Genomic DNA, 17,623 nt, shown 5'->3' with positions numbered 1-17,623 from the left:
CCATGACAAGACAGAGATGACAGCTCCGTCTCACAATTAAAAGAATGCAAACATATCTTCCTCTTCAAAGGAGTGCGCGTCAGGAGCAGATAATGTCAGAGAGAGAGAAAAGCAAACAAATCAATAGGGCTGTTTGGCTTTTAAGTATGTGAAGCACCACGGCACAAAGCAGTTGAAGGCGGCAGCTCACACCCCCTCCGTCAGGAGCAGAGAAAGAGAGAGAGAGACAGAGAAAAACAAACAAGCAAAAATCAATACGTGCCCTTCCTGCTTTTAAGTATGCGAAGCACTGTGCAGCATGTCGCTTCACGAAGCAGCTGCACAGAAGGGAGCAAAGTGAAGATAATCTTTCAGCATTTTTTGACGAGCGTCCGTATCGTCTAGGTGTGCGAACAGCCCCCCTGCTCAATCCCCCTACGTCAGGATCAGAGAAAGTCAGCGCAAGAGAGAGAGAGAGAAAAGTAAGTTGGGTAGCTTCTCAGCCATCTGCCAATAGCGTCCCTTGTATGAAATCAACTGGGCAAACCAACTGAGGAAGCATGTACCAGAAATTAAAAGACCCATTGTCCGCAGAAATCCGTGAACCAGCAAAAAATCCGCGATATATATTTAAATATGCTTACATATAAAATCCGCGATAGAGTGAAGCTGCTAAAGGCGAAGCACGATATAGCGAGGGATTACTGTACACACTTTTCTAGAAACTACAGCCGTAAATATTTTAGAAAAGGTTTCTTACAAGTTTTAACATCTGCTCATTTTTGTGTCCCTTTTTCTCTGTAAAATGTATTATGCTCTCTGTAGTTGGTACATTTTGTGAACAGAAATTTTTAAAACTCCCAAATATTCTCATTTGAAATGAACTCTGTGCTCTGACTGAATCACTCCAGGATATTGACTTTTTATTTTTAGCAATTTCATTGTGGCTTTGTCACAATGTTTGGGACATTGTTTACTGAAGGATGAATTTTGCCTCTCCATGTCTGCTTTAGACTGTAGCCTGTCTGCCTGTATGATTTCTGTCTTCCTCAATTTTGCCATGTATCTTAATAATTTCCTTCTACTTACACCAGTACATAAAAAAATCTTTCACATGATGTCACACCACCACTATCCTTCATGATAGAAGCAGAGTTGTTAAGATGATATTTACACATGACTTAAATTTTTGTTTTACATCAGTGGTTTCTTGACTTGTTTGTTTGTACGTCTAACTTGTTTGTTTGTTTTTGTTTGTTTTTCTGTACCTTTTTTAATTTTCAGACCTCCCCTAGCAAAAAGCCTCTGCTGAAGAAAGGGTCAGTGATAGGCAGATATCTTCTGGAGGACAAGCCAATTAAACGGTTAGATCAGAGTCTCATTTATTTGTCAGCAAATCCTGGCGCTTCCTGCCATCCTATCACTGTGCTTTGCACTTGGCTTTTTTCTGGGTGGAGGCTGGTGCTTTCAAAAATATCCACTTGGTTATTATGTTGCAGCCAGTGATTCAATTCAAATCTTGGCTAAATGTCTATAACACTGTCTTATTCTTTGACGTCCACTGTGCTGGTTCCAAGTCTTACTTTCAGAGTTAGAAATAACTAGGTTCAGATATTCCCATTGGCCTCTGAACAGAGCATATGACAAAACAGAACGTTACATGTCAGTAGAGTGCTATGTTTTCAGTTGGGACTGATTTATGGCGGGGTACCCACTCTGTACAGACAGCTAAATCCAGCAGAAAGCGGTTGTACACCTTGTGAAGATGTGTCATCAGAACCGAATAAGAAGAGCAGCAAGTGTGATTCTAATGATGGAGCAGACAATGCTAATGAATCCATGGATGTGGATGGACTGACAGATAAAAAAGAGGAGACCGTGACTGAATCATTAAGAGAAGAACCTGTTGGAATGGAATCCATGGTAAGTAAATCAGTGACACTGGGTGTCTGAAATAAATTGCCTCAGCAAGATCATAACATGACACCACACTTACTCTAGAACATTTGAACAGATTACTAGTGTATGCTTCAGTGGTCTGGGCTCAAGATAGTGGGAGGCTTCTGTCTTATGCTTTGTTCATGTGCTCTTGTACAATTTGAAGTTCCGAGTTGTGACGTTTCATCATCCCACTTCAGTGTATTCACATGATTTTCCAGCTGGACTATTCAGAGAAACGCAAGGTTGCTGTTGATTTGTTACTTGGTCTGCCAAAAAAGCAATTAAAGATAAACGTTATTTATTGTGGAAATAAACAGTAAAATAAACCTATTAAATGTTCATCACTTCATTCGAAATGTAATTTGACCAAACAATGGCATTTTGGGCTGATCAGGTTATATGGTTTATTTTAAACAACAGAAAGTTGAAAGGACAGTGTTGCATCACAACACAGACAATTGAAGCAGCTTTGCTTTGTCCGAATTGTCCATCTTGTATTTGCATTGAAGTGGAATATCCAACTCGATAACTTGGGTTTACCATCTGTCTGAGAGCAAGTGAATGCAGCATTACTCTTAAAAGTGCTGGGATATTCTGGAGCTTCCTGAAAGTAAACTGAAAAACAGTTTGCAAATAAAAACCAGATCGATGGACTTAAGTAGATACTGAATTTTGAGGAAGAAGACCTAAAATATTAGTTATCTGCTTAGTTTCTCACTAGTAAGGAAATCAACTCATATATAATCTTGCATTGCCTCTATCCTGCACTAGTACAGCCAGAATATTTCAGACTGTGGTGTTATTTCATCAGTGTAAAATATGACAGTGACTTAATTACTGTATACCTAACTCTTGTAGGTGAACTGTTCAGAATGCAACAGCTTTTGCTTGAATTTGAATCTACAGCAGGACTCCTATTTTCATATTAAAAGACCATGAGAGGATACTATTTATCTCATTATTAGTCATTGCAATTTGATTCCTTTTTTTAGAATTTAAGATCTCAGGATTTACTGTATATTTATTATGAAAGGAAGTGTGAAAATTAAGATTAGTATGTATGGTGTTTCATAATGTTTTTTGCAACTTCATTTTAATTAGTAGTTTTTTGAGTTCCTTAAATATCCCAGTTAGGTTGCACAGATGTACATTTGGATTAGAAAGACAATGCTTTATTCCTTGAAGATTCTATCTACCTAGCCCTTGCATTTTACTTTAGATCATTTTAATTGTTTGAAAATATATAACATTCTTTGTTAGGGAATAGTTAATTGAGTTATTATATTATTAAAAGAGGTTACAAATTTCTGTATCTTTATTTTTTTTTTTAAATTGTCAACCTGTCACCATTTTAGGTAAAGGACCCTCTAAATATGCCTCCAGAAAGGGTATTTAAAGTGGTTTTCATAGGAAACTCAGGAGTTGGGAAGACATCCTTCATCCACTACTTCTGCCAGGGACAGTTCCTAACAGACGTCTGCTCAACAGTTGGTGAGTCTCGATGTAACCTTCATGAGAGTTGCTAGTAGAATTGTTACTGTGTTGTAATTATTGTAAAGAGTTTCTGCAATTCTTTAAATCTCATTAATATGATATGTTAATTGTGAATAATGTGGTTTAGAAGTGATGACAAACTGATGGAAATATTTGTTAACTTGAGAGTAAAATGCACCTTAACATTCACTTTCTAGAATAGATTAACAGTGATGGCCTATGTAGCATGTTAATAAAGGAGGTGACTTGAAGGAAGTATGATCAGGAGGAGTTCTCATTTATAAAGCATTTTTATTTTTTTATGTTATTTTTATTCTTGCAAGGTATTGATTATCAGATGCGGAGTCTCATTGTGGACAATGTGTGTGTTGTCTTGCAACTCTGGGATACGGCCGGCCAGGAAAGGTAAGTTAAGTGTGACTTAATAGAGATGAGCAAATACAGAGGAAGGAAAAATACTAACTCATGAAGAATTCATGCCCAAACAAATGCACATGCATAAATGACTACTTCTGTTTGCCAGCTTTTATTACATTATTTTTAACCTTAGTGACTACTGAGTTGGATACTCTTATCTAGTACCAGGTAGGATCCGTCTTTGGACTAAGAAATGCTTTTGGCCTTACAGGCAGCTTGCATTACCATAAGGCACAAGTTGGAGTCAATAACTTAGCATGATTACTTAATAATCTAATGCTGTCACCAGTGACAGCAGGGATTTTCAACCATTCTGAATTTTTATTCCATGGCAAGAATAGCATTGTGGCCAGGTGAGTGGCAACTAATGCCACAGAACTGAAAAGAAAAAAAGAAAGTGATGATTTCCAGCCTTGATGTGGGATACGACATCATGTATGATGGACCAGTCCTCAGATTTTGTGTTTGGATGAAATTGTTGCCATTTGAGTACAGATTGACCCCTTTCAGCATGCAGCTGACAGTTAGAATTCAGACATAAACCCACCTTGTATATACAGGGTGAGTCAAAATTATGTTAACATTTGAATGGCTGAAACAATTTATTCACAAACCATACTTCATATGTACAAGATAATTTACAGGAATGTCTCAACCTATTCGCCATCATGTTGAACACGTACCATATGTGGCACATAAATTGTCCACAAAAGTTGTATATAAGTTATATACATGGCAGTACCATTAGTGTTAACATAATTTTGACTCATCCTGTATATCTGTTTTTCCATATATATTGCACAATGCTTCTCTGTTAGTTTCAGAATTATATTTTGTGTTTATGATGTGCTTTTTTTCATACTATTTATATAGCATGCTGGAAATACAACTGAAAGTGCAGTAGACTTAAATTGAAAATGAATAAGGACACCCAAGATTAAAGTAGTGAGGCTGTAATCTGGATTCTGTAAAGAAACTGATGGGTAATCTCTGTAAGGGAATGTAATTTTGTTATTGTAGTAGGTTCTTTAAAATGTTAAAAGCATTATAGATGATATTTCATATACTTGGTATTGAAGCTGTTTGTTGAACTGTAAGTTCTTGTAGTTTTTTTTTTTTGATCTTTTGATCTCTGTTAAAGCAGATGGTCTAAACTTCAGAAAGAGGAAGTGTTAGCATAAACAAAAGGGATTCTTAAGGGCCAGTTTATACTTCACGTTCAGAACACCTACCTACACGCACGCATCATGGCTGCAACACGTTCCCAGCATTCATTTGACGCGTCCTGTGAGCATGTTCTCAGAAATTAACACGATGAATGTGTGAGTTGAATAACCAGCAAAAAGTCAGACGGTGTAGTGTGATCAAGTTGGAACGTGACATCAGAGTCTCTGTTTACTATTTACATGTGACAGAAAAGCCGCTTTGCGGATCCTACATGATTGATGTGCATGCTTCGATGTTTGATGAATGTTGCGATGTGGTGAAGCAAAATGCCAACATATAAATGCATTCGTGGTGCTTTTATATTCAAGCGTCGCATATTCCCCAATGTAATGACATGATACATTTTAAAGGTCGCACATACCATCTTCTGTTGCTGTCTTTTTTTAATTTTTTTTATTTTGCACCTTTACAACAGTATAAAAATGTATTTGAGCCGCAGAGAAAAAAAAGTTAGGGACACAGTGAAAACGTCTATTTTGTGATTAAACTGGAAATTTTGACTTAAATCTAGAAATGTCCACTTTAATCCTGTAGTTTATTTTATAATTGAAGTATACCGTTGTAAACGTCATCTTAAAACCAACCCAGTTGTTAATCACTACATGCTTCTGGGGCTTCCTCCTGCATTGACAGCTGCAGCAAGCAGCAATCTCCACACAGAACACATTCAATTTATGATATTCCAGCTCTCTGCACATTAAGAATCCTTAGATTTATACTTGATATCACTTTCATGATGAAATGCATTAAAATATGTATATTACATTTTACAGATACATTATTATCTTAATTTAAATAATGAATACTGTTAATAACCCCTCCTCGAACCGCCACCTTACCGTGGTGGAGGGGTTTGCGTGTCCCAATGATCCTAGGAGCTCTGTTGTCCGGGGGTTTATGCCCCTGGTAGGGCCACCCAAGGCAAACTGGTCCTAGGTGAGGGATGAGACAAAGAGCGGTTTTACAAACCTCCTATGACGAATAAAAAATTTGGACGGCGTTTTCCCTCGCTCGGACGCGGTTCACCGGGCCCCCCCTCTGGAGCCAGGCCTGGAGGTGGGGCTCGATGGCGAGTGCCTGGTGGCCGGGCTTACACCCATTGGGCTCGGCCGGGCACAGCCCGAAGAGGCAACGTGGGTCCCCCCTTCCCATGGGCTCACCACCTATGGGAGGGGCCAAGGAGGTCGGGTGCAGTGTGAGTTGGGTGGTGGCCGAAGGCGGGGACCTTGGCGGTCCGATCCTCGGCTACAGAAGCTGGCTCTTGGGACGTGGAATGTCACCTCTCTGAAGGGGAAGGAGCCTGAGCTTGTGCGTGAGGTTGAGAGGTTCCGTCTAGATATAGTCGGGCTCACCTCGACGCACAGCTTGGACTCTGGAACCAATCTCCTTGAGAGGGGCTGGACTCTCTACCACTCTGGAGTTTCCCCCGGTGAGAGGTGCCGAGCGGGTGTGGGTATACTTATTGCCCCCCGACTTGGAGCCTGTACATTGGGGTTTACCCCAGTAGACGAGAGGGTAGCCTCCCTCCGCCTTCGGGTGGGGGGACGGGTCCTGACTGTTGTTTGTGCGTATGCACCAAACAGCAGTTCAGAGTACCCACCCTTTTTGGAGTCCCTGGAGGGTGTGCTAGAGGGCATACCATCTGGGGACTCCCTCGTACTGCTGGGAGACTTCAATGCTCACGTGGGCAATGACAGTGAGACCTGGAAGGGCGTGATTGGGAGGAATGGCCCCCCCGATCTGAACCCGAGTGGTGTTTTGTTATTGGACTTCTGTGCTCGTCACGGATTGTCCATAACGAACACCATGTTCAAGCATAGGGGTGTTCATATGTGCACTTGGCACCAGGACACGCTAGGCCTCAGTTCGATGATCGACTTTGTGGTCGTGTCATCGGACTTGCGGCCACATGTCTTGGACACTCGGGTGAAGAGAGGGGCGGAGCTATCAACTGATCACCACCTGGTGGTGAGTTGGCTTCGATGGTGGGGGAGGATGCCGGTCAGGCCTGGTAGGCCCAAACGTGTTGTGAGGGTCTGCTGGGAACGTCTGGCAGAGCCCCCTGTCAGAAGTAGCTTCAACTCCCACCTCCGGCAGAACTTTGACCATGTCCCGAGAGAGGTGGGGGACATTGAGTCCGAATGGGCCATGTTCCGTGCCTCTATTGTTGAGGCGGCTGACCGGAGCTGTGGCCGTAAGGTGGTCGGTGCCTGTCGTGGCGGCAATCCCCGAACCCGTTGGTGGACACCGGCGGTGAGGGATGCCGTCAAGCTGAAGAAGGAGTCCTACCGGTCCCTTTTGTCCTGTGGGACTCTGGAGGCAGCTAATAGGTACCGGCAGGCCAAGCGGAATGCAGCTTCGGTGGTTGCTGAGGCAAAAACTCGGGCATGGGAGGAGTTTGGGGAGGCCATGGAGAATGACTTTCGGACGGCTTCGAGGAGATTCTGGTCCACCGTCCGGCGTCTCAGGAAGGGGAAGCAGTGCAGTGTCAACACTGTATATGGTGGGGATGGTGCGCTGCTGACCTCGACTCGGGACGTTGTGGGTCGGTGGGGGGAGTACTTCGAAGACCTCCTCAATCCCAATAACATGCCTTCCAATGAGGAAGCAGAGCCTGGGGACTCGGAGGTGGGCTCCCCCATCTCTGGGACTGAGGTCACCGAGGTGGTCAAAAATCTCCTTGTTGGCAGGGCCCCAGGGGTGGATGAGATACGCCCGGAGTTCCTAAAGGCTCTGGATGGTGTAGGACTGTCTTGGTTGACACGTCTCTACAACATCGCATGGACATCAGGGACAGTGCCTCTGGATTGGCAGACCGGGGTGGTGGTCCCCCTCTTTAAGAAGGGGGACCGGAGGGTGTGTTCCAACTACAGAGGGATCACACTCCTCAGCCTCCCTGGAAAAGTCTATTCGGGGGTTCTGGAGAGGAGGGTCCGTCGGATAGTCGAACCTCGGATTCAGGAGGAACAGTGTGGTTTTCGTCCTGGTTGCGGAACAGTGGACCAGCTCTACACCCTTAGCAGGGTCCTGGAGGGTGCATGGGAGTTAGCCCAACCAGTCTACATGTATTTTGTGGACTTGGAAAAGGCGTTCGACCGTGTCCCTCGGGGAATCCTGTGGGGGGTGCTCCGGGAGTATGGAGTACCGGTCCATGTACAACCGGTGTCAGAGCTTGGTCCGCATTGCCGGCAGTAAGTCAAACCCGTTTCCAGTGAGAGTTGGACACCGCCAGGGCTGCCCATTGTCACCGATTCTGTTCATAACTTTTATGGACAGAATTTCTAGGCGCAGCCAGAGTGTTGAGGGGGTCCGGTTTGGTGGACTCAGGATTGGGTCACTGCTTTTTGCAGATGATGTTGTCCTGTTTGCTTCATCAGGCCGTGATCCTCCACTCTCTCTGGATCGGTTCGCAGCTGAGTGTGAAGCGGCTGGGATGGGAATCAGCACCTCCAAATCCGAGACTATGGTCCTCAGCTGGAAAAGGGTGGAGTGCCCTCTCAGGGTTGGGAGCAAGATCCTGTCTCAAGTGGAGGAGTTCAAGTATCTTGGGGTTTTGTTCACGAGTGAGGGAAGAATGGAGCGTGAGATCGACAGGCGGATCGGTGCGGGCTCTGCATCGGTCTGTCGTGGTGAAAAAGGAGCTGAGCCATAAGGCAAAGCTCTCAATTTACCGGTCGATCTATGTTCCTACCCTCACCTATGGTCATGAGCTATGGGTAGTGACCGAAAGAACGAGATCGCGAATACAAGCGGCTGAAATGAGTTTCCTCCACAGGGTGTCTGGGCTTTCCCTTAAAGATAGGGTGAGAAGCTCATTCATCCGGGATGGGCTCAGAGTAGAGCCGCTGCTCCTCCGCATCGAGAGGAGTCAGATGAGGTGGCTCGGGCATCTGATCAGGATGCCTCCTGGACGCCTCCCTGGTGAGGTGTTCCGGGCACGTCCAACCGGGAGGAGGCCCCGGGGAAGACCCAGGACATGCTGGAGGGACTATGTCTCCCGGCTGGCCTGGGAACGCCTCAGGATTCTCCCGGAAGAGCTAGAAGAAGTGGCCGGGGAGAGGGAAGTCTGGGCATCTCTGCTCAAGCTGCTGCCCCCGTGACCCGACCTCGGATAAGCGGAAGAGGATGGATGGATGGATGGATACTGTTAATAATTACACATGTGGAGGCGGCACGGTGGCAGAGTGGTAGTGCTGCTGCCTCGCAGTAGGGACTCACGTCCCTGGTGTTGCCTGCCTGGTGTTTGCATGTTTTCCTGGTGGGTTTCCACAGTGTGCTCTGGTTTCCTTCCAAAGACATGAAGGTTTGAGAATTTGTTGATGCTAAAATGACACTAGTGTGAGTGCTTGTATTCACCTTGTGATGAGTTGATTCCCCATCCAGGGATTGTTTCTGCTTCATGCGCAATGCTAGCTGGAATGAACACATCCCTGGATTGATGGATGTAATCATTAAACATCCATTCTTTTCAGATATATTGTGACAAGGTGTCCTTGGAATTTAATGGATGTTTCAGGTAATTCAAAACACAGAGAAGCCAAACGTTTTCTCACTGTGATGATATCACGCACTGCCACCTGGTGGAATCTTCTAGATTTACGTAAAGTACGTATGCAAGTACAGTACAATGCTTGCATAGCAGTAGCATCCACAGGCACACATGTCGCATCGCATGAAGTATAAACCTGGCTTTACAGACAGAGGGGATTTCTGCAGAACGCAGGGGAGCAGATTGACACCTTTTACAGACAAGCAGAAAGTAACTTTTGCAGACAATAAGGTTTTAGAGAAAGCCAAAACTTTAAACAACAAAATTGACATTTTTGCTAAACCTTTCACATGCTCAAAAGGAGACATTTGAGCTTTTCATGTGCTGCCATGGTCTGTCAGATGACATAGAACACAGAGGGTCTAAGAGTGTTCACCTTGGCCCTGACAATCTTTAAAAAATAAGTAGTACCAGGGACAAGCACAAAGGGAGAAGAATGAGGACCAGAAGACCCATGCCATGAAACGTTAGAGTTGAAGCAATATAACCTTAACAGACTGAACACAGACACACATTGGATATATGACAGCTGCTGAAACATCTATGTCGTATGGTGATTTGTTGTATCCATCTGTGTGTTGTTTCTGCCTAATGTTAAAGACTGTAATGGCTGAGTAAAATATCTAAACCTGCCCTCTGCTTGCTTTGTAGCTCTGTCTTGTCATCTAAAATATAGAGAATAGAAGGAGATGTCCTCCAAAAGAGAAAGTAAAGAACACTAGCAATCAGTTCTGGGTATAATCAGACTGTAGTCCCAGGTGCAAATGCACTGAGAATGTGGGCTTTGTATTCTTTCAGACCAGGAGTGTGCAAGGATAAGAGAGCAAGTGTTGAGGTTTGAGTACATATGTGTGGGTCTGCGTAACAAAGGATCCAGGCAGTGAAATAAAAGAAGCTATTTGTTAGAACAGAGTCACCCCAAAATCCTTCCACGACAAAACAATCTTTTATACTAGGGGACAAATCATTCTGAAGTTCGAGGGGCTTATAACAAAAGAACTACAACTGCTAAACAGTCTTATGTAACCTTTGGATTTTAGACAGGCTTGAATCCTTTGATTACAATTTATACTCTGGAATTTAGTTAAGGCAGGTAAAGTTAGGTAAGGCTTTATGAGTTAGAAGAAGAAAGCAGCCCCAACTTAACTGGATGTCAGTATGTAATAAGAGCTTACCATCCTGCTTGAGAATGAAGGTGCTGATGTTCAGCTCCTCTTTTAATAAGATTTCCAAAGAGGTATGGATGCAGAACTTGTAATAAACCAGCCTACATTAGTCTGTGTGTTCCAAATTTTGCTGTGGCTATTGATTCATTTAAACATTATGTTGTCCTGACAGCAGTTTTTTTTTTTTAATTTAATACATCACATACCTAATTAAAACAGGTTTACACAGATAATACATATCATCAACAAATATTTCACCTTTATTTTACATTTTAACTTTCAGAAAGACAATTTTTTTTGATGGAAGAATGATTATAGACACTGGTCTATTAAAGAATAAATAAATAAATAAATAAATAAATAAATAAATAGGCGTATTTGTTTACAGTTATGTAATATATCCTACCTCTGTTACAAGATGGAAAAATTAATGTAAATAGATATTTGTTTTTGTGTCAGTGATAGATTGCATAATCACTACCTTCATTCAGTACTTTCAACATATAGAAATACCTACATTAAAAGCTGTATATAAGACATAATATTGTTGCACAATGTAAGTTTCAAAATAAATGGATTTACAGTTTATGTTAAAACACTGGTCAAGTGAAATATTCAATATTCTTTATAAAGTGATGTAGATCCCCCAGTGCTGTGATTTTTGTTGAAGGGGATTAAAATAGTTCTTCTCATTTGAGTTGCTGTAAATAGCTCTAAATGTGTAAATAGCTATGCTTAAGAGTTAGCTACATAATGACTCTAGCATTTCAGGCATCTGAAGTTAGTAGAATGTTTTTGGCAACACCAGTGAAACCTGATTCTGTAGTATAGTGTTATACACCATAGTATCAGACTGAAACTTATACTATTCAAAGTAAGACATGATTTATTTATTCAACAGCTTTGAAAATAAAGGATATTATTGAAATTGGTCTATATCTATAAAGGTACCTTTTGGTCTAAATCTGATTTCTACAATAAAGTTCTGAAACTGAACTTTGAGGGCTTCTGGAACATTTTCTATCAATAAGGACCTTAACAATAAGAGTGTGCTTTCCAATTGCAGTAATAGAATATTGGTGATTCATCTGCTTTTGATGGTATAAAACATTCTTAAGCCTTTATGGTAGATCACTATGATCAGTAGTATCAAAATGCCTTACTCCAGAACACACTATTTGTAGCATTTCCTTCTTTGAATGACATTAATATGTAATTTACAACATTCAGCATGGGATTTGCAACTGCTGTAAATGAAAGTAAACTTCCTGAAAATGAGTGATATCAAATAAATTAAGTCAAACTTTAGCTATAGAAACAGGCACATACTTGGTATATATGGATTCTTATACACAATAACTTTAAGTCAGACTTATTTAATAAGCAAAATTTATCACATTTGATTAGAAGCATATCCAGCCGCTAATCTGAAGACTGTAGTGTAGTGTGTGTTTAATTAAGACCTACTGTCAATATTAGTATCTTGAATTCTGAACTGACACTTTGGCTGTCTGTAGCAGCAGTCACTATTACACCAACTTAAGGTAGGGCTTTCACTTTTGGGCCTAATTATATGAAATGACTACATTTACCATATAATAAAAGATTAACGTCTGTGTGTGTCCGGTCCCTTAGAGCAGTATGATTGGTCAGTCTTGCTTTGGTGATGCTATTGTGAGACACACAAAGAAGAAAAATGGCATAAAAGCCACACAGAGAGAGTCACCCTCAAAAACAGAAAGTATACAAGGCGAGAAAGGTGCCTCAGAAATAATGACAGTGTCTGAGAAGCAGGCTTTACGAGAACAAACTGGAAATAGGGAGCACCGGTGAAGAGAGGTTCAGATACACATGGATACTGAGGAAGGCGCTGAAGGTAAATGTGTCACAAGAGGTAGCAAATATTTTTAAATTATTCTATTAGCTGTCTTCAACAGGTGGCATGCTTAGTATCATATATTTCACTACATTTACTACATTATTTTATTTTGAAACTTATAATTGGGATGAATAAATGGGTTACTTTCACATTGAAAGTATTTGTATCTTTATAAGTATTAATAATGCTCATTTTTAACAGAACATATGACTTACTACATTGTTTTCAAAAACAGTAATGTACTCCAATGGTAGAAAGCTCAAATTGTCTCTATATTTGCTGCTTTGAAATAGCCACACCACCCAATGGTGTTTTTTAAGATAACATCTGTTTTTAACTTTAGTAGAGTACAACTCAGAGACCAACTTCTTCAGTGCTACAGGACAACAGACTCAACAGACTTAGGATGAACCTTCCATCTGTTGTAGCAAACAGGTCCTCCCACTCAGCAATGTTCTGTTACAGAAATGCTTTATAATGCACATCAGTCAGAAATTAAGTGAAGATTTTATAACAATAGGCTTAATGGCCTTGAAGAAACTGGATATTTTCCAGATCTAGAGATCAAATGAATTAAGGTTTCAAGACTACATGTTTTTCATTCACCCTGATACTTGACTATAGTTGAGCGTGTTTTAAAAACTGCCTTGAAAAGTGTACGCTTTTAATGACACTATGTAGAATAAATATATAAGGGAGTTTGGCTTAGAACATACTGTAACCTTTGTGTAAATGGCATTTTAGGAGAGTTCCTTTTAAATAAGTTTTTATATACAGTGGAACCTCGAGATACGGGTTTAATTCGTTCCAGCACTGAGCTCGTATAGCGAATTTCTCGTATCTAGAACAAACTTCCCCATTGAAAATAATGGAAATCCAGTTAATCCGTTCCGCACCCCCAAAAATATCAACATAAAAATCAATTTTCCTAACAAATAACACTGATAAATAATATATACTATAGTTTACCTTTAATAAATAACACTGGTAAATAATATAACTGTAGTTTACCTTTATGAAGAGTCCTGGCTGGCTTGAGGGAGACGATAGGGAGGTGGGGAGGAGGAAACGGGTTACTGAGAGGCATTGTGGAATAATTATTTTCACGTTAAATGCAAAAAAAAAACAATGAAATCACATGCGCACAAACGCGTAGATCCTCACGCTACGGGAGAACAAGGAACACTGAGTGAGCTGACGGGCGGGCAGCGTCAGCTTGGGTGAATCTCCGAGTCGAGGCGGATCGGGAAACGCGTCATGCATACCCACAGCCTGGCTCGTTACGCGAGCCAATGCTCGTATTTAGATTCAAATTTTTCGCTCATACTTTCCTCGTATCTTGAATTTCTCATATACAGAGCTGTTCGTATCTCGAGATTCCACTGTATTGTATTCTTTGATTTATATTGATTTCTATACTGGGCACTCACCAAGTGCTTTTAACTTTTTGTAGAATGTGATTCAGAGGTCATTTAAATAAAGATTACATAAAAACAGAGTCAATGATGTATGAAGACCTGGGGCCTCATGTATAGATAGATAGATAGATAGATAGATAGATAGATAGATAGATAGATAGATAGATAGATAGATAGATAGATAGATAGATAGATAGATAGATAGATAGATAGATACTTCTATCTATCTATCTATCTATCTATCTATCTATCTATCTATCTATCTATCTATCTATCTATCTATCTATCTATCTATCTAAGGGGAAATTCACATACTCCAGCAGCAGCATACTGATAAAGAAACAATATTAAATTAAAGAGTGATAAAATTGCAGGTATAACAGACAATAATATATATGTTATAATGTTAACGTTTACCCCCCCCCCACCCCGGGTGGAATTGAAGAGTCGCATAGTGTGGGGGAGGAATGATCTCCTCAGTCTGTCAGTGGAGCAGGACATTGACAGCAGTCTGTCGCTGAAGCTGTTCCTCTGTCTAGAGATGATACTGTTCAGTGGATGATCGCTGTATAACACTGTGCGTAGAATTCACACTAAAACTTGGTATATGGACAAAAATAGAAATTTGCATATGCACAAAAAAATCCAGCTGCATTAATCTGTGCATACACTAACTTCCATGTTCTTCCACTACATAAATCCCGATCAGCATGAAATGTAATGCACATGCCTGCCACCCCACTCCGACTCCTCCCAGAATTACGCCTCTTTGAATATGCAAATCAATATAAATAGCCCTGCATTCTGTGAAAAGACAATGGCAAAAGCAAGGGGAGAAAAAGAAGAATTTCAGCGAATACCAAATAGAGGCAAGGAAAACATACTACAGTGATCCCTCGCTATATCGCGCTTCGCCTTTCGCGGCTTCACTCTATCGCGGATTTTATATGTAAGCATATTTAAATATATATCGCGGATTTTTTGCTGGTTCGCGGATTTCTGAGGACAATGGGTCTTTTAATTTCTGGTACATGCTTCCTCAGTTGGTTTGCCCAGTTGATTTCATACAAGGGACGCTATTGGCAGATGGCTGAGAAGCTACCCAACTTACTTTTCTCTCTCCCTCGCGCGCTGACATTCTCTGATCCTGACGTAGGGGGATTGAGCAGGGGGGCTGTTCGCACACCTAGATGATACGGACGCTCGTCTAAAAATGCTGAAAGATTATCTTCACATTTCTACCTTGTGTGTGCAGCTTTTAAGTATGCTGCATGGTGCTTCGCATACTTAAAAGCTCAAAGGGCACGTATTGATTTTTTTCTTTGTTTTTCTCTCTCTCTCTCTCCCTGCTCCTGACGGAGGGGGTGTGAGCTGCCGCCTTCAGCAGCTTTGTACCGCAAGCTAAACAGCCCTATTGATTTGTTTGCTTTCCTCTCTGTTTCCTTTGAAGAGGAAGATATGTTTGCATTCTTTTAATTGTGAGACAGAACTGTCATCTCTGTCTTGTCATGGAGCACAGTTTAAACTTTTGAAAAAGAGACAAATGTTTGTTTGCAGTGTTTGAATAATGTTCCTGTCTCTCTACAACCTCCTGTGTTTATGCGCAAATCTGTGACCCAAGCATGACAATATAAAAATAACCATATAAACATATGGTTTATACTTCGCGGATTTTCTTATTTCGCGGGTGGCTCTGGAACGCAACCCCCGCGATGGAGGAGGGATTACTGTATTTGTTGGTTTAAGCATTGGTATAAACAACAAAAGGAAGTTGATCGAGTGACATAGAGTGGTGGAGAAACTCGAAAGTTCAAGTTCAGAAAGTCGTACAGTGCCCGAAATAAAAAAGAAGTGGCCAGATATCAAAATCGTTGTGAAAAGGCGAGTCATACAGAGAAAAGAAAAAAAATAGGACACAGTGGGGAAAAAAGGTCAAAATGTCAACTTTAATCACAGTTTATTTTGTCATTAAAGCAGAATGCCATTAACTTCATCTTAAAATCGTTTAATTTATTAGTTTCTCAAATCACATCTTAACTAAAGTAGCATGTTAAATGCTTCATATTCTATGTGTTCTTCTATGTACTCTGTGTGTGAATCACTACGTGCTTCATAAATGAGGTTTCTCTTATGTCGACAGGACATAGAATATTCATTCATGATATTATAGCTCACTGAACAATTTAAATACTAAAATGTATACTTGATATCATTTTCATGATGATATGAATTAAAGCATGTATTAAACATGGGGGCACGGTGGCGCTGTGGTAGCGACGAGTTGGTGCCCTGTCCAGAGATTGATCCTGCCTCCCACAACATCCTTGCCGAGCCGATGGCCGTGGGAGGAGGAGTTGAGTGTCACGTCATCACGCCTCCCACGTAATCACATGAAAAGACTGTGAACGCAGTAGGGAGAAATGAAGGAGGAGCCGCAAACAGCGAAGAACAAAAAATTCATTAAACAATTGAGAAGGGAGCGAAACAATAAGAAGAGAGCGAGTGAAGCATACAAGCATCTTCATAAGGGAAACAAAGCACGGTGTAAAACGTAAGATTAAATTAAGTTTATAGAAACGCTCCCGCTGCGGATTGCAATAACATATTCGCGAGATAAAAGAACGCAGTAGGGAGAAATGAAGGATGAGCCGCAAACAGCGAAGAACAAAAAATTCATTAAACAATTGAGAAGGGAGCGAAACAATAAGAAGAGAGCGAGTGAAGCATACAAGCATCTTCATAAGGGAAACAAAGCACGGTGTAAAACGAAAGTTTAAATTAAGTTTATAGAAACGCTCCCGCTGCGGATTGCAATAACATATTCGCTAGATAAAAGTTTAATGAGAATACACGAGGTATAAACGAACCACACGCCGTAGCGCAACGTTAGGGGCTTCACCTCTGGCGCTGACGATAGAGATTCGATTCCCGAGAGGGGATGCAGTGACTGTGTACGCCTGATGAGCCCAGAATTAGGGAGAAACACATGTCGCATACTCTTTGCATTATTTGAAAGTAAACTATTAAAACCATTCTATGATCTGCTTCTGGGAACAGAAAGAGGGCACGTGGCAGACGTAAGGCGACTTGCTGACAAACCACAAGCGTGACCTGGCAGGTAACCGCCCATACAATCAGATTGTGAGTCAGAAAACGAATGCCATGAATGTAATTACCACGATCTACATACTGTCAAATAAACGAAACACACGCCGTAGCGCGACAGCTGTGAGAAGGGAGCTTCACAAAAAAACAGATCCTTAACAAATTGTTATTGGTATATTTTCGATCCGTTTAAAAAGGTTTTGTTTTCTTCTTAATAAAAAATTAAAAGCAGTACTTCGCCGCAACGAAGCGCGAGAATTTGGCTATATATATCTGCTTCTCGCAATTAAAAGAGGGCGCGTAGCGGATGTTAGACGACTTGATGACCACACATAACCGTTACCTGCCAGGTAACCACCCATACAATCAGATTGTGATTCAGACTAGGAATGCAATGAATGTAATTACCCCGATCTACATACAAGGCGAAAGTCTTGCAACATTCAAA

General features: G+C 41.4%; 1 protein-coding gene across 1 annotated transcript in view; it reads left to right on the top strand.

The window, feature by feature from the left end:
* The window catches only part of cracr2b (calcium release activated channel regulator 2B), a 199,784-nt gene that overhangs the window by 177,276 nt on the left and 4,885 nt on the right, over positions 1 to 17,623 (top strand). Inside the window, exons 11-14 of the mRNA XM_051922047.1 lie at positions 1,264 to 1,343; positions 1,704 to 1,902; positions 3,276 to 3,411; positions 3,738 to 3,819. Coding sequence (XP_051778007.1) covers positions 1,264 to 1,343; positions 1,704 to 1,902; positions 3,276 to 3,411; positions 3,738 to 3,819 — 497 coding nt within the window. The remainder of the gene's footprint in view (positions 1 to 1,263; positions 1,344 to 1,703; positions 1,903 to 3,275; positions 3,412 to 3,737; positions 3,820 to 17,623) is intronic.

This window comes from Erpetoichthys calabaricus, chromosome 2 (genome assembly GCF_900747795.2).
Source record: "Erpetoichthys calabaricus chromosome 2, fErpCal1.3, whole genome shotgun sequence".
Classification (NCBI taxonomy): domain Eukaryota; kingdom Metazoa; phylum Chordata; class Cladistia; order Polypteriformes; family Polypteridae; genus Erpetoichthys; species Erpetoichthys calabaricus.
Note: the sequence above shows the minus strand (reverse complement) of the source record. Positions and strands in the feature narration are given on the sequence as shown.